We start from the raw sequence: 22,916 nt of genomic DNA, 5'->3' as shown, positions 1-22,916 counted from the left end.
CTTGGCCAGTAATAAAATATTATACTATATGTTTACTAACACTGAAAACTGGCTTCTACATATCACATAAAATCAAAACATATGATTATTTTTTCATTTCTTCCCTTATTTATTGGGGTAATATGTACATGTAGAGGTCAGAAGACAACTTGCAGGAGTCGGTTCTTCCCTTCCAGCATGTGAACTCTGGGAACCTAATTCACATCACCAGGCTTAGCAATACATGCCTTTACTGGCTGAGTCAACTTGCCAGACCAAGTATATAGTTCTTTGTATAATATGTATCCTGCTATTTATGTGATGATTGACATGTCCTTTATGACAATATACCTGCTGAGAGATTTTGTTTAGTAAATTCTATGGATAAATATAGTTCTTTTTTATCTGATTTGTATCTCACTAAGTCATATTAAACACAATCAGATAACCTTAGGAATGTGAGTTTTCAACCTTCAAATAAAACAATATCTAGGGGCTGAAGAGATAGCTCAGCAGTTAAGAGCAGTGGCTGTTCTTTACAGAAAAATTGGGTTCAATTCCCAGCACCCACATGGCAGCTCACAACTATCTATAACTATAGTTCCAGGGTGTCCAACAACCTCATACAGACATACATGCAGACAAAACACTAGTACACATAAATAAATTTTTTTAAATGTCTAGAAGGCTGTCTCCTTTCAGCCTTGGGAGCACGTTACTTATCACAAACCAGGCATGAGCTGCAACCCAGTTCAGCAGTGGAACTAAGCAGACACATCCAGATGTTTTTCACACTACATCTGTTCCTATAGCTTGCATGGGCTTATTCTTAAAGTTTCATGACAGTTATGAACATACATGTCAGTGAATGTGCTCAAAACCTTAACAAGACAACTGAGACTATTACTAGTATACTTTCTTCTCCTCAAATACAATATATGTTGCTTAGGAGACTGTATATGGATTAAAAAGAATTAGTCAGGAAAAACTTTCCATGCATTGAATAATATAAATAAAAATACCACAAAATAAACAGCAAGAGAGAAAACTGGGGAGGAAATCTCACCCAAGTACCTCTTACTTAACCACTGCTCCCTAGGGATCTGTATAGGATTGTGTATAGGACTATATATAGGATTATGTCCTAGACATTTGCAATTTGCTGCAAAATAACAGCAACTCATTCAAGTGGAAACTGATAATTATTTTTCCAGATTTTTATCATCTAGTAACTCCTGTTATTTATAACCAATATGGTAATAATCCTTTTTCTAAAAGTGATTCTGAGGAACTGAATCATCAAAAACTGATTAATTCTATAATGACTCTTCAATAATCCATTTTATTTTGTTATAGTTAAAGGCTAAGCATAATTTATTATACATTTGTTAACATTTAATCACAGTGTTATTCCTCAACTGCCCAAAGGAGGAAAAACAGTCACTAAACTTTAAGCTTTTGTTTTGTTTTGTGTTTGAGACAAGATCTCCCTGTATAGACCTGACTGCCCTTGAACTCACTATGTATACCAGGCTACCCTGGAACTAACAGAGATCCACCTGCCTCTGCCTCCTGAGTACCAGAGTCAAAAGAGTGCAATACCACAGCCAGCTAAACTTGGAGCCTTTGGACGGAAGGTTTCAGGCTAGTGAAATGGCTTAACAGGTAAAGGAATTTGCCACCAAACATGATGACCTGAATTGGGTCCCTGGGAATCACATGTTGGAAGGAGAGAACTGACCCCAAAAAGTTGTCCTCTAACCTCCATATGTGTGCTACAGTACACACACACACACACACACACACACACACACACACACACACCTCTAAGTGCTAGAGAGATGGTTTAATCAATGAACTACTTGTTGTGCAAACATGAGAAACTGAGTTTCAGTCCCAGAACATAAAAAGCCATGTGTGACTGTGCTTCATGCATACTTGTTATCTAAGAACTGGGGAGACAGAGACAGGAGGCTCCCTGGGACTTGTTGGCCATCCAGCCTAATTGCCTAATTGAATTGGCAAGCCACAGGTCCCAGTGAGAGATTCTGTTTAGAAAAATAAGGTGGATGGCTCCCAAGGAATAGCACCAAAGATTATCCTCCGTCCTCTGCAACTCTGACCATCATTCTTCAGGTCTATCCTCTTCTTCCTTAACATAGGATCTCTGATAGCCAACAATTGGGCTAGGCTGGCCAGACCACTGTAAAGGGCATAAGGTCCTCGTGCTCACAGATAAACACTGGGGAAAGCAGGAATGCTAAGCATGCACAGATGAGATGTATACCTGTTTCCAACCTACAAAACCAGGAGTGGATAGTTAATAGCCTGAATCAAGACTATTATGTTTAGCCCAGATAAACTCATCCTCCCTACACCTTTATCTTAAGTATCGTTTCTCATTTCCTTAAGGGAAATGTCACATGAACTTTATAGCTTTATGACCTCTATGATGACCTAGACTACATCAGGCCCTTAAGGTATAGAAGCCATTCTTATGGAAGAGGTCATACATACTTTGCAAAGGAGTTTCAGTATAGCTACACCCTGAAATGTATTGTCATAACATCACCAGGAAACTTTTTTTCCAAAGTTGTACTGTACTTAAATATGACTAAAATAAACTGCCTGGTGTCAGATTCTAGAAATCTGAACCAATACGCTGACTACTGAGTTGCACTGAAAGGGACTTCCTTCTTGCCTCATGTGGATTGTTACTCTGCCAGTAACAATCTGTGTTTGCAGAGAGCCCACAGACACAGCCAAGGGATCTGGCTGTCTCTGTTTCCCCAGTGCTGAGGTCACAAGCACATGTTCCCATAGGCCTGGGGATCAAACTCAGGTCCTCAGACTACATCTCCAGCCAATGTGGGCTATCAGCACTCAGCTTGCTAAGTCTCTGGCAAGATGGTCAGCAGGTAAAGGGACTTGCCTCCAAGCTTGGTAACCTGAATTTGAGCCCATGTAGTAAAAGGAAAGAAGCAACTCTTTTAAAAAGTCCTCTGACCTCTGCATGTCACACACACACACAAACACACATACACCCCAACACAAATGTAACTCAATAAAACACTTAACAGACACCACCTTATAAACAGTTTACTCACCTTATAAATAGTTCAGTGAACAAAAGTTCTACTATTTTAAATATTAGTAATAAGAAATCAGATACCAAAGATGGAAATATTATAAACAAAATTCGTGGGTCACAATTTCTGCTTAGTGTGGTATTACTAACTTAACTTCTTTCAAAACTGCCTTTATACTTGTGGCCAAGCCTGACAAGCTAAATTTGATGCCCAGACCCTAATATACAAGGATTAAAAAAAACTTCTGTCAGCTGTCCTCAGCTCCACATGTATACCACGGCACACACACATGTGAGGACACACACAAACATATAAATAAATAATGAGCAAATGTAATTAAAATCTTTGTCTTTACCTTTTCTTCAAAAAAATAGTATTTTGAAAATTTTCATGTATTTCCAACTTCAAAGTGCATTAGGAACATAAGGTATTGTGTTTAAATGTATAATACTTGTAAACATGACCATACAATTCAAGTACTTTGTCATTTACCTACTTTATAGTTGGCAATCGGCCAACAAATGGGCACTTAAAAATAACGCCCTACATACAAATGCATGAAGGCGCTTCTTCTACTTTGGTAAAACACCAAATGGCGGATGATGCCGGTGCATCGGGAGGGCCCGGAGGACCCAGGGCCCAGAATTAGGAGGCTGCGGCGGCTTCGGCAGAGGCTTCGGCAGCGGTCTCAGGGGCCGCGGTCGTGGTCGAGGCCGTGGGGCTCGTGGAGGTAAAGCCAAAGACAAGGAGTGGGTCCCTATCACCAAGCTGGGCCACCTGGTTAAGGACATGAAGATTAAGTCCCTGGAGGAGATCTAACTTTTCTCTTTGCCCATTAAGGAATCCGAGATTACTGACTTTTTCTTGGGGGCATCTCTTAAGGATGAGGTTCTAAAGATCATGCCAGTACAGAAACATACAAGGGCTGGCCAGCAGACCAGGCTCAATGCTTTTATTGCTATTGGGGACTACGATGGTCATGTTAGTCTCGGTGTTAAGTGCTCCAAGGAGGTAGCCACAGCTATCCGAGGGGCCATCATCTTGGCCAAGCTTCCCATTGTCCCTGTGAGGAGAGGCTACTGGGGGAACAAGATTGGCAAGCCCCACATTGTTCCATGCAAAGTGACAGGCCGCTGTGGCTCTGTGTTGGTGCGTCTCATCCCTGCCCCCAGAGGCACTGGCATCGTCTCTGCTCCTGTGCCCAAGAAGCTACTGATGATGGCCGGTATTGATAACTGTTACACATCAGCCAGGGGCTGCCAAGGCCACCTTTGATGCCATCTCTAAGACCTACAGCTACCTGACCCCTGACCTCTGGAAAGAGACTGTGTTCACCAAATCTCCTTATCAGGAATTCATTGACCATCTTGTGAAAGCCCCTACCTGAGTCTCTGTTCAGAGGACCCAGGCCCCAGCTCTGGCCACCACATAAGGGGTTTTATACAAGAAAAATAAAGTGAATTAAGTCTGTTTTTAAAAAAAAATGCATGAAGGCTTTAAAGAGATGGACTTAGCAGGCCACCTTCATAGGAGGCCTTAAGAAAACTGAAGTGTGTTTGTCTTGCCTTTCCCTTCAATGGGAGCAGGCATTTAATTACGAAGGCTACTTCCCCTGCCTCTGTGCTACTCAACAGGACATGACAGACAGAAGCAATGCAGCATGTATTTTCAGACAGTCTCTCTCCACTGCAACCTTCAACAGACTCTTCTGTGCTCAGAATTAGTTCCGCATCTTCTCTTCTCTCTCTTTTTTATTGCGTTAAGACTTATTTCCCATGATAATAAACTCCCTTTATTATAAAGAGCTTTACAAAAGCCACAGATATTCTTTTATCCAGTTCACTTTTCCCTTGGTCCCACAGTATCTAGCACCACATATGTAAAATTGGACAGGGAGTTTGTTTCATTAACCTAAGAAGCCACTGATCCATGTTATACTGACAAAGCCACATAATGGTATCACATTTATAAATATATTGTGTTGTATATACAGATGTCTACATAAACACTTTCTTTTTGCCCAGGCACATAAGAAACTACCTTCATACAGCAAAAATACTCACCAAAAATATTAGATAATTAAAGGGCAAAGAAAATGGAGTGTGAGGTCAGTGTGCCCCAGAAGTGATAGACACCGACATGCAGAAAAGGGGCGTCAAGCCTCAGGTGCTGTCTCTCTGATGTGCCTTCCCCCATCTAGGCACCTGCCATTTTAAGGTGCCACTCCATTCAGAGCAGGTCCTTTCCCTAGTTCCCTACCTCATGTGCCAATCCTCCCTCCAAATGCTCCCACAAACACACAGGTACAATTCACAGTTCTACAATCCCTTAGCCCAGTCAAGTCAGTAATTAAAGCCAACTCTCATGTCCAGCAACTCCATCCTTAGGAATACACCAAAGATAACTGACAACATACCCTCATAAAGCTTAGACATAAATATTTATTACACCATAGTTACTATTAGCTAAAATGGGGAAATAACGTAAATGTCCTTCAATTCATATATACATATATAAGATATGCAATGGATGAAAAACTAACATTCAATCATAAGAAGGAAAAGAAAAATGACACGTGCTATAACATGGCTAAACACTGCATATACTATACTAAGTGAAAAAGTCAACCACAAAAGACTAAATATTACAACTGCACATGCATGAACTATCTAGAGAAGATGAGTCTACAGGGAAAGGAAGCAGATTAATAGTTGCTAGTGGCCCCAAGGGATGGAGAAATAAGATAGTGATGTCTAAAGAAGATGAAATTTCTCAACCAGAGTGGTGACAACATTATGAGATTCATTGTGATAACTGTACAATGTTATGAATATACCAGAGGCCAGTAGCTTGTATACTTCAAATGGGTAAATTTATCATATGCAAATTAAATCTCAAACTTTTTAAATAACAATATGAAAAGTTAGAGCTATATGTATCCACCCTACCACAAACAACTGCCCCTCCCTAACCATCACACATAAACTGGAGATTCATATACTAGAGAAAAAACCTAAACCAGAGACTAGACAAAGAAATGTAGAAGAAAGGGGGCTGGAAAGATGGTTCCGTGGTTAAGAGCACTGACTGCTCTTCCAGGGGACCTGAGTTCAATTCCCAGCACCCCATGGCAGTTCACAACTGTTTGTAACTTGAGTTCAAGGGGATCTGATGCCCTTAAACAGACATACATGCAGACAAAACACTAATGCAAACATAATAAAAGTAAGTAAATGATGAGAGATGTCATTCTGTAAATAGGTTTCTCTTATTGATTAATAAATAAAGCCCTGTTAAGGAATAAAGCAAGATAGGCAGGACCAGGAGACAAGGAGGATTCTGGGAGATATAATAGAGGAGAGTCAAAATGTAGAGACTTGAGAGCAAAGGTCGGTACCCTCTCTCCAGTAAGATAAGGCCATGTGGAAACACTTAGATTAATAGAAATGGGTAATATTTAAGACAGAGCTAGCCAATAAGAAACGTTAGTAACAGGACAAGAGCTTTATATCTAATACAGCATCTCTGTGTGTTATTTGGGGCTGACACGGCTCTGGGACCAGGCTGGTGGGAAAACTGCTCATTACAAGTAAATACATTTTTTTAAATACACAGAAGAGAAAGAAATGTACAGTCTTAAGTCAGAGGCAAAACTTCATAAAGTATGACACCATGCTGTATTTCCTTTTGCATTTTATAACAACCAATCTAGAAATTAATAGCTGGCTCTTTGGAGAAATTATAGAAATGCAAAGTCCTGGATTGCAACATTTGAAATTTTCCAAATAAAACTTGTGTTGCATCTCCACATCCAATGTTTCCAAAAGCCCCAGCCCTTCTATTCAACTGGCTGCCTGATCTCATCACCCAGATATTTACCAGGCATGTCAAGCTTACCCGCTCCTACTCAGAAAATGGAAAACGACAGTAACCTATTTGCTCAAGCCAAAATCTTTATTTAGCATTGATGGCAGGGTCTGCTGCACACACTTGTAATACCAAAACACAGGAGGTTAAGGTAAGAGGACTGTCCTGAGTTCAAGTCCAGTCTGTCCACATAGTAAGTTCTAAGGCAGCCTGGTTTAAAGCATGAAATCCTGTATCTAAAATAAATAAACAAACAAACAAACAAAATGTGTTAGAGAGCTAAGCAGATAAAGGTACTTGCTGCCAAGCCTGACAACCTGAGTCGGACCCCCAGGAGCCCAATGATGGACGGGGAAGAGAGCTAACTCCCTGCAAGTTGTCATCTGATTGCTATATAAGTGCCATGGCATGCACACAACCACACACACACACACACACACACACACACACACACATTTTATTAGGGTACAAAAATTGTCAACTATGCTATAGAAATGATCTCTGTTTATCCTGATTTATGATGTCCTCTAACTGTGAAGTCACTGCATGAATACCGTGTTATAAAAACTGAAAAGCCATACCTCAAATTCTTTTCTCAAGCGTTCTTCCCTTTGAGTGCTAAATTCAAGCTCACTCGTCTGTCGCTGTAGAAGGTCAGAGCAGTCCATATGTTCTGCTTCTAACTGCTCCACTTTTTTCTGCATATTTTGCACAGCACTATCTTGCTCCTGGAAAATAATTCACTTTTCGTTTATAAGCCATTAATAACCACATGTTATTGTACAGACAGCACTGAGGAAAATCTGTGTTTCGATTATAACAGCAGGCTAACCTGTAGAGGCAGGAGACACTTTGATCTTTCCCACAGTGTTTCATAATGGACATGTGACTCTTACAATTTGATAAGTGTGATTAATAAATATTACACATTATAGGACATTAGAATGTTATGCTAGTTCAAATGACCTCTGGGGTATTTGCAACAATGTTGTAGCTCAGCTGTCATATATACTTTCTCCTGTCATTAATATGTATGCATATTTAGGAAGACAAATAGATATGTCCCTTTGTTGATAAGAGCTGATTAGCTTGAACACTTAATAATGACCCTTGAGAGACATTAACGTGAGCTCACACTACTTATCGCTTAGTGCTCTTAACATCATAACCACTAGATGGCTGTGTTTCATTTTCTCTTCAATGTTCGAAAACCTCCTCAAGGAAAATAATGAAAGGTTCTCTATTTAAGTAGCTGTCATTTTCCAATTAAACTCAAAAATCATGGCTGGATTTTATTGGAATGTAAAAGAAAATTCACATGTATACAAAGGTATTTTCCAAAATAATCTAAAGTAATCTAGTATCCTCATTTTCACCTCAAGCATTTAAAACAGTAGTTCTCGAAATGTGGGTCACAACCCCTTTGAGACAAACTACACTTTCACAGGGGTCACCCCAAGACTATCAGAAAACAGAGATATTTTTATTATGGCTCACAACAGTAGCAAAATTACAGTTATGAAGTAGCAATGAAATAATTTCATGGCTGGGGGTTACCACGACATGAGGAACTGCGTTAAAGAGTCGCACGCAGCATTAGGAAGGGTGAGAACAGCTACTTTGGAGGAGTCCTCTTTCCTCCACCAATACACATGGACACAAACACGGAACATGGGGCTGCCAAGCATCCCTGACCACTTGAAACAGAATCTAGGTGAATAAATTTCAACTACAATTCTCTATCAAAGACTGTTATTTTTTAAGTACCACTGTCACTGGGCAAATCCAGGTTCCCTTTTTTTTTTTTTTTTTTTTTTTTTTTTTTTTTTGAAGGGGGTGCAGATTAAAGTCTCCTTAATAGAATCATTTAAAAAGAAACTCAGAAGCCCAAGGACATTTTACTATAATTAAGAAAACAACAGGACAGGCAGGCTATCAATCTCAATAGTCACTGGGAAAACGAAAAAGACATTCTTTTTTTGAGTTAGGGTCCAAGAAAGCCAGCATTGCCAGCCATGCAGATTGGTGAGCAGCTGCACAGGGGAAGGGGGAAAGAGGCTTCAAAGAAACAGTGACAAACCCCAGACTTCTGGCCATTATACTGAAGAAAAGGAAAGAAAACTTATGCCTTCCCCCCCCCCCCCGAGTTAGAACCCAGATTATTCTTCCCATTTCCTCAGCATCTTCAGGTGAATCAGCCCTCCTGTGGGGTGGTCTCCCAGCCAGGTGATTGGTAAGACCACCTATATTACCTCTTAAGGAAGGAGAAAACGATATCCAATGTTCTAATCTTTGGAACAGATCAAAATGGCATGCATTCATTCATCCAGGGCCAGAGGTAGTGTCCATTCTTTTGACCAGGAGGAAGTACTTTCCCGTTGAAGGTCTCAACAAAGCATCTTAATGTATTGCTTTAAATCCTAGGGAATGTGTAGATGAGCTTCCCCTTTCTAAGGTTACCAGGGAAACAAATGGAAGGTGACCACAATGGAGGGATCCATCCTCAATGGCCTCCAAAGCTACTTCCTGTAACATCAATTTCTATATACATACATACATACATAATTTGCTACCAAAAACTGTTTGGGAAGTACCTTTCATATGTAAAAGCAGGTTAAGAACATTAAGCACTATACAAGAATAAGACTCTATTATTATCCACATCAGTCCCACTCCTTCAAGCAGTCACTGACAAGAATAGTAACTCAGTCGTTTTCATGTGCCTTTTTATTAGCATATATTTATTGTGCTTCATTGTAACGTTTTCACGCAAGTGTATCATGGACTTTGACTATATTCAACCTCCACTGCCTTCTCTTGTTCTCCATTCTCCTCCCACTGGTCCCCTCCCCCACTCCCAGAGAAGACCGCTTTATAGTTCCATGTAATGTACATGTATTTCTTAACTTTTTAACAGTTATCTGTATTATGTGCGTATGGGTGTTTTGCCTTCAAGTACGCCTGTTCACCAAGTGCATGCAGTGCCTGTGAAGGCCAGAAGAGGGAGCTGGATCCTCTGGATTTGTGTTCAGCCTCTGCTATTTTTTTTTTTTTTTTTTAATTTGATCTGATCTAATCCTGAGTGCTTGAATGCTGAGAATGCATCTATGTGATGCTGGGAGGGGGAGGGGTCAAATCCAGGGCTTTGTGCATGCTAGACAAGTACTCTACCAGAAGAACTCCATCCCCATCTGAAAACTGAGATTTTTGGAGAGAGGGGGAAAAATGCAGAAGTATTAGAAATGAAAAACTTCAGTGAATAATAAAAATAATCCATTACGCATGTATTATTTTGTAGGAGAAACTGTGGCAGCCTACCCTAGTACAGCAGTTTTACACACACACACACACACACACACACACACACACACACGCAGACAGAGAGACGGGGGAGGGTGGGGGGGGAGAGGGAGAAAGAGAGAGAGGGAGAGAGAGGAAGAGAGAGAGAGAGAGAGAAGGAGGGAGGGAGGGAGGGAGGGGCCAGCCCACAGGAGCATGCGCACTTCCTCCCTGAGCCAAGCCTGCCTCTACGCCTAGAAACTGCTGACAGAGAGACACCTGACCCAAAGACACCAATGGGAAAAGGACATAAAGCAGAGTCAGCACCTGAGCCAATGGGACCTTGGGAGGGGGGATAAAGGCAGGCCTAGCAATGTTGATGTTATCCCACTTGGGAAGCAGAGGCAGGTGGGTCTACAGAGCTAGTTCCAGGACAGGCTCCAAAGCAATACAGAGAAACTCTTGTCTCACAAAGATATAGATAGATAGACAGATAGATTAGATTAGAGTAATGATAGATAGATAGATAGATAGATGGATGGATGGATGGATGGATGGATGGATGGATGGATGGATGGATGGATGGATAGATGGATGGATGGATGGATGACGGCAGGCCTAACTTCCTGAGTAAACAAGTCTGTAGCACGCTCTGCTACTCACTGACTCCCTGTGCCTGAGCCTGAGTTATTGGTACTGTGTGTTCTTACCTGCTCCCCCATGGGGTGCTTGAGCAGTGAGACCTGCAACATTATTTGATATATTCTGTCTTTCATTTTTCTTTTCTTTTTTTTTTTTTCAAAATCTGTTTCTTTGCTAAATTCATCTCCCATGGTGTCAAATTTCTCATCCATGTTGCTTTCTTACCAAAGTCCCAAACTGACTTTATTACCACAATCTTCTGCTTCTTGAATCCTCTTTGAAGTGGCTTTTTTAAAACAAGGTTTCCCTGTGTTGCACTGGCTGCCATGGAATTCACCCCAGCTTTGAATTCAGAAATCCATCTGCCTCAGCTTCCCAAGAGCCGGGATTAGAAGCATACACCACCAAGAACAGCTCACAACTAATATTTTTTTTAAGATTTATTTATGTATTTTATGTGTATGAGTACTCTATCTGCATGTATGCCTTTATGCCAGAAGAGGGCATCAGATCCCACTATAGATGGTTGTGAGCCACCATGTGGTTGCTGGGAATTGAACTTGGGACCTCTGGAAGAGAAGCCTTAACCACTGAACCATCTCCAGCCCAACTGATCATTTTTTTAAAAGCAGATTTTGAGTTCTTTCTTTATTACCTCAACAATTTTGTTATAGTTTTGGTTTGTTTACTTGTTTTTTTTTCTGTTATTGAGGAGTTACAAGCTTCAGAGGGGTCATATAGATTGGTACACCCAAAAGTACATGTGCTCGGAGAGTGGTAACCTACATTATGGGGTTTGGGGTTTTGTTTTCACCCATTGCTTGGGATGGAATTTTTTCCCCATATTTTTTGTTTTCTTTGTTTTGTGGGCATCTTTTTAGTGCATAGCCTTCCCTTTAACTTAAAATCCTCAGTAGCATCCAGAGGGGGAACAGAAACAAGGATTTAAGCCAGATACTAAAATGCAGGAGGCAAAAAAAAAAAAAGAAAAAGAAAAAAGAAAAAACAATTGGGTACTTTATTTGCATCTTAGATCAGGACATAAAATAAATAAGCTGGGTGTGAATAGGATAAATGATACAAATAAGCTGGGTGTGAATAGGATAAATGATAAGTTTAAAGACTATTACAGCTAAAGGCAGAGCCAGTGAGATGGGTCAACAGGTCATAACATTGTGCAAACTTGGTATCACCTAGGTACCATCCCTGGAAGACAGGTTTATAAAAAAGAAAAAGCTGGACATGCTGCTACACATCTATAATCCTTAGTCCTAAGGTGAGGAGGAAGACCAGACAATCATCAGAAGCTTATGAGCCAGGTAGGCTGGAGTACACAATACAGCAGATACAAAACTGACCTCTGCATATGTGTTACGCCATAAACATGCCTGGGATTCAATTTAAACGTAAGTTTCCAGGGGAGTGGTGGTTTGGATGAGAATATCCCTCAGAGACTCAGGTGTTAGTCTGTGATTGGTGGTGCTGTCTGGGTAGGTTTAGGAAGTAAGGCCTGGCTAGAGGAATGAATTATATCACTGAGGTTTCAAAAGCCATGTGCTATTTCATTGTGTTCTCCCTGGTTCCTGTTAGCAGGTCAAGATACAGGCTCTCAGATATCCCTGCTACCCTGCCTTCCTGATGCCACACTTCCCAGCCATGATGGTGAACTCTTGTCTCTCTGGACCCATAGCTCAAAATAAAGTCTTCCTTCTGTAAGTTAGCAGTGTTGATCATGGGTGTTTTATCACAGCAATAGAAACCAAATTAAGACAACAGTTTGTACCAGGAGTGCAGTGCAGTCATAAAGAACCTGATCATGTTTGGTTTTATTGTTGTTGTTGTTTGTTTTCTTTTGTTTTGTTTTTATAAGAGTGTGAAAGACTCTAGATTCTAAGGATCATGTCTGTGAGTCAGGGTTCTCGATCCAGAGACAATGGCCCCCGACGGGATGGGGCCTGAAGGCGTCATCGAGAGTAACTGGAATGAGACTGTGGATAGCTTTGATGACATGAATCTCTCAGAATCCCTCCTTCATGGTATTTATGCCTATGGTTTTGAGAAGCCCTCAGCCATCCAGCAGCGAGGCATTCTTTCTTGTATCAAAAGATATGATGTGACTGCTCAAGCCCAGTCTAGGATTGGGAAAACAGCTACATTTGCCATATCAATTCTGCAGCAGATTGAGTTAGATCTGAAGGCCACTCAGGCTTTGGTTCTGGCACCCACTCGTGAGTTGGCTCAGCAGATACAAAAGGTGGTCATGGCATTAGGAGACTACATGGGTGCCTTTGTCATCCCTGTATTGGGGGCACCAATGTGTGTGCTGAGATGCAGAAGCTGCAGATGGAAGCTCCCTATATCATCAAGGGCACCCCTGACCGCATGTTTGATATGCTTAACTGGAGATACCTGTCCCCCAAATACATCAAGATGTTTGTACTGGATGAATCAGATGAAATATTAAGCTGTGGGTTCAAGCACCAGATATATGATATATTCTAAAACCTCAACAGTAACACACAGGTAGTTTTATTGTCTGCTACAATGCCCTCTGATGTCCTTGAGGTGACCAAGAAGTTCATGAGAGACCCCATTCAGATTCTTGTAAAGAAGAAATTCTTATAAAGAAGGAAGAGTTGACCCTGGAGCGTATCTGTCAGTTCTACATCAATGTGGAAAGAGAGGAGTGGAAGTTTGACACATTGTGTGACTTGTACAAAACCCTGACTGTCACCCAAGCAGTAAACTTTATCAATACCAGAAGGAAGGTAGATTGGCTCACTGAGAAGATGCATGCCTGGGATTTCACCATTTCCGCCATGCATGGAGATATGGACCAAAAGGAATGTGAGGTGATCATGAGGGAGTTCCAGTCTGGTTCTAGAAGAGTACTAATTACAACTGACCTGTAGGCCAGAGGCATTGATGTGCAGCAGGTCTCCTTAGTCATCAATTACCTTCCCACCAACAGGGAAAACTACATCCACAGAATTGGTGGTGGTAGTCGCTTTGGGCGTAATGGTGTGGCTATTAATATGGTGACAGAAGAAGACAAGAGGACTCTTCGAGACATTGAGACATTCTATAATACCTCGATGGAAGAGATGCCCCTCAACGTTGCTGGCCTCATTTGAGGAGCTGTCCTGCTACCTGTCTCTAGCCAGGCTTCAGTCCTGGAGGGCTGAAGAACAGCTGGAGGGGGGAGGGAAGGGAGCCAAGGGATGGACATCTTGTTTTTGTTTTGTTCTCTCTCTCTCTCTTTCTCTCTCTCTCTCTCTAGTCACTTTTTGAGGCAAAAAGAAGGAACCATGAACAATTAGACATCCTTTTCTTTGGGATAGCTTCTGCCCCAGGTGCTGTATCCTTCCCCCACCGCCCAAAACACTAATCCATTTCCCTAACCTAGCCACCTGATTCTAAAGACTTACCTACTACCCCAGCCAGGTCTCCAAAAGTGAATCAAGGAACTAATATATGTCTGGCCTCATTTGCTAGACCAAATCTACAGGGAGAGTCCCTGGGGTATGACGTCCAGGAAATTATCCCCAGGTGAGGGGAGCAGGGGACAGTTATTTTGCATAGTATTTATTGATTCAGGAAACAAACACAAAATTCTGAATAAAATTACTTAGAAACAAAAAAGAAAAAAAAAAAGAATGTGAAAGACTTTGGTGCTTTGAACTAAAAAGCAGTTGAATGCTGTAAGTTTGATTTCATGGCCTGTCTAGTGGGGGCTTAAAAGACAGTACTGAGATCAATGGACTCTGGAGACAAGCTCAAATGGTTTCAAAGGGGAGCAACACTAGCTACAGGCTATGGGCTATAGGACATTCTTGTGAATGGTTTGGTTTGGGTTTGGTTTTGGTTTGGGTTTTTTTGGGGGGGGACCATTTTCTGCCTTTGTCGTAAGAACTTGTCTGTTGTTGATTTTAAAGAACAAATATACACTGGAATAAAAGGGTGCCCTTGAGGAAAGGCCCCCCCACCCAGCTAAGCCTCCAACTTGTGAAAAAAAAATGTCAAAGGAATTTTCTGATGCTAGAACCAACAGCAAACAAAAGCTGCTAAAAATGTGATTCAGGGGGGAAACTCAATCCCAAACTAACAGCTGAAGGTGACGGTGTCTGTAGACTCATGAAAAGACAGGAGTGAAGGCCTCCTGGAATCTTCCTCCACAGTTTGAGAGAGCCACAGAAATTGGCAAAATGTGGCATGAGTGTCCAGAGAGGACAGGGAGCCCTGAGAGGCCATTATGTGAAGCTGTGAACAGGAAACATGAGTTTCACTAGAGACCCCAAAATGTTAGAGGTGCCAGACATCTGCCAGGGAGAGCTGCTCACAGATAGTAAGAGCAGCCCAGGAGAAAAAGGTTTGTTTCAGGCAGCAAAGCTGGAAGGTCAGAGCGACCTAAGCCCTTTGACATCAGACAGGGAACAACAGCATTTAGAGTTGGTACTGCTGGGTTACAGGCTTGCTTTGGTCCCCCGTGTCCCCCTTCTGGAATGGTCATGTATGGTCTGTGCAACTGTATCTTGCAAGTATGTGGCTTTCTTTTTAATTTTACAGGTGATTATAGTTTTCAAAAATTGCCCTGAGTCTCAGAAGAGACTTTGGAATTTGGACTTTAAAAGAACTGAGACTATAAAAGACTGAGAACGTTCAAGGCTAGACTAAATATAGTTTCCCATTATGATATGACCATGATACAATGGGGGCTGGGAACAGAATGTGGTAGTTTGAATGTTTCCCATATGCTCAAGCATCAGAATATTTGGTCCCCAGCTGGTGACATTGCTTGAGTAGGTTTAGGAGGTATGGACTTGATGTATGCCACAGGGGGCGAGTTTGAAGATTTCATAAGTTTTGTGTATTAGTTGCTTTTCTACTACTGTGCCAAAACACATAACCAGGGCAACCTATATAGAAAAGCATTTAATTGGGCTTACAGTTTCAGAGGATTAGAGCCTATGATGGAAGAGCAAAGGCGTGGTGTCAGGAAGAGCTGAGAGCTCACATCTGGATCCTCAAGGGGGAGGTAGAGAAGACACTGGAAATAGCACAAGTCTTTCAAAATCTCAGAACTAACCCTGAGTAACCTAACTCATCCCACAAGACCATACACCCCCAGTCCTTCTCAAATAGTTCCAACTGGGGGCCAAATATTCACACATACAAGCCTATGGGGCCACTCCCATTCAAGCCACCCCATCAGTTGCTGCCTCCACTGTGGTCCCTCTGTTTCCTGCTTATAGTTCGAGATGTGAGCTCTCAGGGCCCTACTTCAGCTGCCTGCTGCTATACTTCTGATCCACACTGATCAAGGACTCTTATTTCTCTGGAACCATAAGCTCACGATAAACACTCCCTTCTATAAGTTGCCTCAGACACAGTGTTTTATCACAGCAATAGAAACTTAACTAAGAAAAGAGACAAACCATAGCAAAATCTTCAATGAGGTATAACAACTGATAAAGGCTTCGTAGTTGTTCATAGGTGAAAATAGTTTAATTTACAACTTGCTATGAAACTACTAGAGGATAAACTCTACCAAACCAGAGGAAAAAGAGAGAGAGAGAGAGGAAGATGCAGAAAAAAGTAAAAGAGAATCCAACATAGGAGAGAGTCTCAGGAGAATGGGAAAGGAAGAGCTATGTGTCTATCAAATCTTATGATGCTTACTGCATTCATACAGAGAACTACAGACAGACTCGCCGGCCATCTGTACCAACACAGTAGTGCCTAAGCAAGCTCCATCTACCTTAAATATGGGCTTGGCTCCCATCAGCCATGTAAGAAATGAGTTTCTCTACTCAAATATTCATTTCACTTTGCAAAAGTATCATCTCCATGTGGCCTATGCCCTAGAGTTACAAGTTAGCTTCACCAAAGCTTCCTTTGGAGACTATTCATCCCTTCTACCAAGTAGAATCAAATTGTATAAAGTTTATTACTTCTGCCAATGCATAATAATCATTACATTCATTCTGTGTATATCTGACCAAATCAGTTTTTAATGTATTTGTTAGTTTTACTCTAGCTGATTTTGTTATATAAACACTTCCTTTTTTTAATTTTTCAACTTGAGAAATGTACTTCATATAGTTCTTGCTAGTTTTATTTCACCATTAATCTACTTTCATCATACAATCAATATATAGATTAGATAGGTAGATAATTGAATGAGAGGTAGATAGATCCACTTACCTTCAAGAATTAGAGCCAGTTGTGATGGCGCACACCAATAGGATTTGCTGAAGGAGGAAGAGGCAGGAAGATCACAAGTTCAAGGCCAGCCTGGGCTACACATTTTTGCCAGGTGGTGGTGGCATATGTCTTCAATCCCAGCTCTCAGGAGGCAGAGGCAGGTGGATCTCTGTGAGTTCAAGGCCAGCCTGGTCTACAAAGCTAGTTCCAGGACAGCCAGAGTTAGACAGAGAAAACCTGTCTCAAAAAACAAAAAAAAATTAGAAGCAATAACTGTCCTCAGGAACTCTAGCCCCATTCTTTTTTTATTATTACTTTTATTTTTATGTGCACTGGTGTTTTGCCTGTATGTATGTCTGTGAGAGGGCGTCAGATTCCCTGGAACTGAAGTCACAGACAGTTGTGAGCTGCCATGTGAGTGCTAGGAATTGAACCCGAGTCCTCTGGAAGAGCAGCCAGTGTTCTCAACTGCTGAGCCATCTCTCCAGGCCTCTAGCCCCACTCTTAAACTCATCTTTCAATTCTCTTTTTTTCCTGGTTTTTCGAGACAGGGTTACTTTGTGTAGCCCTGGTGGTCCTGGAACTCACTCTGTAGACCAGGCTGACCTTGAACTCACAGAGATCTGCCTGCCTCTGCCTCCCAAGTGCCATTGCCAGGTATCTTCTTTCAATTCTTAATGAGGTCAGCTGCCTATGTGAGATCTCTGTGCTTAGAATATATTATTGGTAGGGGAAAGGGGACTACTGGGAGTGATAGAGAACAAGGGCATACAAGGGATTAGAAAAAAAGGGAGAGGCTAACAAAAATAAATTATGTATGAAAATCCCATAATGAAATTTATTATTTAGTATGTTAATTTGACACTACAAAAAGGGCCAATAAGATGACTGGGTGGGTAAAGGCACTTGCAACACAGACACAAGCTCAGCAACCTCAGTTTGATTACCGGACCCACCTGAAGGCAGAAGGAGAGAAGTCACCCCAGAAAGATGTGCTCTGATCAAAGCATCCATGCCCCACACACAATCATAACCATTTTAAAAAACACATTAAAAAAGAGTATATACTGTGTGTGCCTATATTAACTATAAATTTACAAAATAAAAAGCATTTATCCCAAATCCATAGTTAACATGATGATGCATAACTTTCTTTAGAGACAAAGCTGATCAGCAAATATCTCATACATGGAGCAGACCTTTGGGTGAAACCAAAGTAGTTCCTCCAATTATTTGAATGTCCAAATATTTGCTTCCATTCAACTTAACGTAAGGTTATTTTTGCTCTATTTAAGTGGAATCACACTTCCTTGATATCAAAACATCCTATGTTTTAGTTACTTTTCTATTGCCATGCTAAAACATCATGAGCAAGGCAACTTATAGGACAGGTTTATCGGGGTTTACAGTTCCCAAGAGTAAGAGTTCATCACTGTCAAGCAGGAAAGCATGGCAATAGGCAGGCAAGGCTGCTGGAGCAACTTTAACCGTCCCAGAGTCTATAACGGTCTCAAAATTCAGTCTCTTCTGAGATGTATGTATCTCTAAACTGTAATCCCCTATAATATCAAAACCAAAAAGCAGATCAGACTTCAACATATAATGGCACAGGATATACATTACCTTTCCAAAATGTAGGGAAAGGAGCACAGTGAGGAAACACTGGACCAAAGCAAGACCAAAAACCAGCTGGGCAAACTCCAAACTCCAAACTCTGCATCTCCATGTCTAATGCCAAAGCACTTTTCAGATCTCCAACTCAGTTTGCCTTGGTTGACTGCAACACACTTCCTTCTCTTGGGCTGTTGCCACTCCATGTTAGCAGCAATCCTGGGCAGGCAACCCATGGTTCTGTCATCCCCAACAACCCAGGGTCTCAAAGTCAATCTGGACTTCACCTTCACAGCTTCACATAATGGCCTCACTAGGCCGCCATTCAGGAATAAACCTGACACCTGCCTGGCCTCAGCAGCTTTCCTTAGTCACAGAGGAAGGCTCCATAACACCTTTATTCTATCCTTAACTCAAGCCAGAACCATATGGCTGAAACTGCCAGGTTCTGGCTTTCATGGCCCCCTCATTCAATGACATCTTCACCAGCTTTCTGTCCTACGGTGCCTAAGTTTGGCTGTCCTTGAACTTGTGCTGTAGACCAGGCTGGTCTCAAACTTAGAGAGCTGACAGCCTCTGTAGCACCACAGCTGGATCTAAGCTCTTCTTTAGTTCCTTTTCAAAAGTTGAAAACTTAGCTGGGTGGGATCTTCTCCTGGCATCACCTCTCCCTTTACTCCATTTCTTAATGCATTTATCTCCTGGAACACAGGATTTAGCTCTATTCCACTCCCTGAAGCCCCTTTTTTCAATCTGTACATTTCGTATTTTTATTTTGTCATCTTGCTCCTTTTCATTATAAATCTTCATTATATTTACCATTAATAATCAAACAGAGTCTACACTAGGCTGTTTTGAGATTTCCTCTGCCAATGGAACTAATCCAAAACTCTTCACTTTAGCCTCAGGCAGACTCTTTGGACAACCACATTCTACACCAAAATACCACAAGAACTATTTTTAGGCAGCATACTAAAATGTTGCTCCTCTGAAATGTCTTGAACCAGCCCCTTGCAGTTCAAATCCCTCTTAGCACACTGTCTTCCATGTTCTCGCTAGTATGGCCCCAATATGTAGTGCTTAAAGCATCCCATTGCTTTCCTAACTCAAAGTACCAAAGTCCAAATTCCTCCAAACCAAAGCATGGTCAGGCCTATCACAGAAGTTCCCCCAATCCCTGGTACCAACTTCTGCCTTAGTTAGAGTTTCTATTCCTGCCAAGAGACACCATGACCATAGAAACTCTTATAAATGGAAAAAAAAAACTTTAAATGGGGTGGCTTATATTTTCAGAGGTGCAACAAGGTTGTGTGTAGGCAGATATGGTGCTGAAGAAGTAGCTGAGAGTCCTACATCTTTCAGGCAAACAGGAAATGGTCTGTCTCACTGGGATTAGCTTTAGCATAAGAGACCTCAAAACCTGCCTCCATAGTGATACACTTCCTCCAACAAGGCCATACCTACTCCAACAAAACCATATACCTCCTAACAATGCCACTCCCTTTGGGGGGGCCATTGCTTCAAAACACCACAAAGGTCATCTCCACATTAAAATGACTTTTCTAAGTATCAGACAAACACTTCACAGGAATCACTAAGCAAATGTGAAAAGACATTTCTACAGCTTCACTGCGTCATTTCTTCTGATGCAATACCACTCGGTTATCCTTGTTTTCCTGTGCTGTTAGGGCATGATATTAAAAAGAAAATCTTTGCTTGTTTTTGTCATCCTCAAGCATTTCCTCTGTTCTAGTAGTTTGAGAGCTTTAGGTATGACTCTTTTAAGTCTTCATTCCATTTTGAGCTGTAGTTGGTACATGATGGTGTAATCTCATTTCTCTCCTGGAGGGAATCCAATTTCCCATCTATTGAAAAGACTGAGGTAATAGTGTATGCCTTTAATCCTAGCACTCTGGAGGCAAAGGCAGGCAGATCTCAAGAGTTCTGTGCCAGCCTGGTCTACAGAGTGAGCTCCAGGACAGCCGGGGCTACACAGAGAAACCCCATCTCAAAAAAAAAAAAAAATGTCATTTTTTAAAACATGTTCTTAGCACCTTTATCAAAATCAGCTGGGTGTAGATCCAGGGTTTACTTTGAAGACCTCTCTTTCATGTGTACATGCTGGGTGTACATGCTGGTTCGACATGTACACCTTAATAGTTGATAAAGCCAAGTAGCACAATGCTCCTTCCTGCTTTGCTATGAGATAGTTTTGACTATGAAGGATTTTATGGTGGCTCCATAAAAAATTAAGGATTTGTGGTTGTTGTTGTTCTGTGAAGGTTGTCATTACTGTTGTTTATTTGGTTTAGCTTGGTTTTTGAGACAGGACCTTGACTTCCTGTCCTCCCCTGATGAGAAGGCACTGTTGAGATTATAGCCATGCAGCACCACACCAGGCTCCATCGCCGCATTTCACTGAACCTATAATCACTTCCCAGGTCTGCTGTGCAAACCACACACATCTGGCCTGATGAACCAAATGTCAGGGCTACCAACCAGAGCATGATGACTTCCAGGCAGCAGCATGGCTAACAGCTCCCAAAAGCATCTCTGAAGCTCCCTGCCCAGCTTGCAGGCAGCTCCTCCAAAGACAGCTTCTTGTCCTCAACAACTGGGGGTAGTCCTTATGAGCCCTGTCATTTCCTGAGCTTCCTGAGTTCTGAACCCCACTCCTTCTTATTCAGAGGAAAGAGCTACACAAAAGTGTCAATAATTTCTTATGCGCTGAACGCATGCCTACAGTGTTTCATACATGGAATCCCTGTAACGATTCAAACTGGAAAGAACTTAATTCTCAGTCAGGCAAATATTAAATTAATTATGTTAAATACACAGAATACAATTATACAGCAGTCAAACTGGGTGAATTGGAGCTATTACATTAATTTGTCTAAATCTCAAAAGAACAAAAAGACTAACTGGACAAGTATGCATATCAAAGTATATAGACAACATTCAAGGTCAAGTTCACAGTGGGGGCTCTGCAGTGGGGTGGGACAGTGATGAGTTGGAGAATGATTCAAATGGTCTTCCATGATATAAAACTGTATTTTGTTTCTACATCTGAACTGAGACTAGCAAACACTAAGATGAAGTACATCACTGGTACTGGCTGCTTATATTAGGTAGTGGCTTTTAAGTTTAGTAACATAATCCAAGTCTGGTATGTATTGTAAGATACAGATCATTTTGCCTCTACCAAAATACATTTAGCTTTAATTTTTGTCACAGAATTTATCTTCTAATCAAATGAAAAGTGACCTCAGTTCTTGCAAGAGAGAAGTAAGGTGTGGGATGGACTAGTAATTCCAACACTAGAGATTTGGGATATTCTTTCATCTGTCCACTAGAGGGAAGTGTTGAACTTAAAATGTTTTTTTAAACAGCATGTTTTTGAACTGACATTTAACATCACAGGAAACCAACCACATTGTGCTGTTAGAAAATAAACTTGTTTTCTTTCCACATCTTCTACAAACACATACCAAAAACTATGAGTCTTTATATGTTCTCATGTAAACAACACTTCTCAGAATCCAAATTGTAGCTCCAATGCTGGAGAATTTTAATTACCCTGGTAGAAGTATATTTTAGAAAATATCAGAGCAAACGTGCTCTTTCTAGCTTAGAAAACACATCAGTGAGGCAATGTACAACATTAGTCTGGGATAAGGTTTCTTCTGAAAGGACCAGAACAAAAAACAGTTTGTTCCTGTGTTGTAAACTGTACACTGTGGAGACTGAAGACTGAAAGCTCAGCCTTGAGAACATGCTTTGCTCTTCCAGACCCAAGGGAGGCTCAGAACCATCTGTATCTCCAGCTCCAGAGGCTCCCACACCTCTGGCATTTGCAGACACCTGCTCTCCCCCCATAACCAAAAATGAATTTTAAAAAGAGTCATAACCGTACAGAGTCATAAGGGGTCACTTGGATAGAAAAAGATTTTAAAAATAAATAAATAAACTTTACATTGTGTCATAACTAGCAAAAATCCATGCTTATCATCATCGGTCTTTTTCTCTACACCTAGACCAGCTGTGGGTGTCTATGTTAATCACCATCTACTGAAGGCAAACATTTATTTCTGTGATGAGGGTGAATGGGTGTATTAATCTATGGATTAAACAATAAATCATCGGGACTGAGTTTAATACTGTCTAGTAAGTTCTCTTGGAAGAAAATATGGGTTTCATTTTGTATATGTAGACTTAAACACAATCGAAAGTGGTTGGTTACTCTCA

General features: G+C 41.2%; 1 protein-coding gene and 1 pseudogene across 1 annotated transcript in view; one reads left to right on the top strand and one right to left on the bottom strand.

Moving 5' to 3' along the window:
* Ccdc171 (coiled-coil domain containing 171) overlaps nt 1-22,916 on the bottom strand; it is a 283,728-nt gene that overhangs the window by 239,312 nt on the left and 21,500 nt on the right. The window contains exon 5 of the mRNA XM_051188124.1: nt 7,517-7,663. Within this exon, the coding sequence (XP_051044081.1) occupies nt 7,517-7,663 (147 nt within the window). The remainder of the gene's footprint in view (nt 1-7,516; nt 7,664-22,916) is intronic.
* Nucleotides 12,756-13,990, top strand: LOC127224909 (eukaryotic initiation factor 4A-I-like; annotated as a pseudogene).

This window comes from Phodopus roborovskii, unplaced genomic scaffold (assembly GCF_943737965.1).
Source record: "Phodopus roborovskii unplaced genomic scaffold, PHOROB, whole genome shotgun sequence".
Lineage (NCBI taxonomy): Eukaryota > Metazoa > Chordata > Mammalia > Rodentia > Cricetidae > Phodopus > Phodopus roborovskii.
The sequence above is the reverse complement of the archived record's forward strand: the minus strand, read 5'-3'. Positions and strand labels throughout refer to the sequence as shown.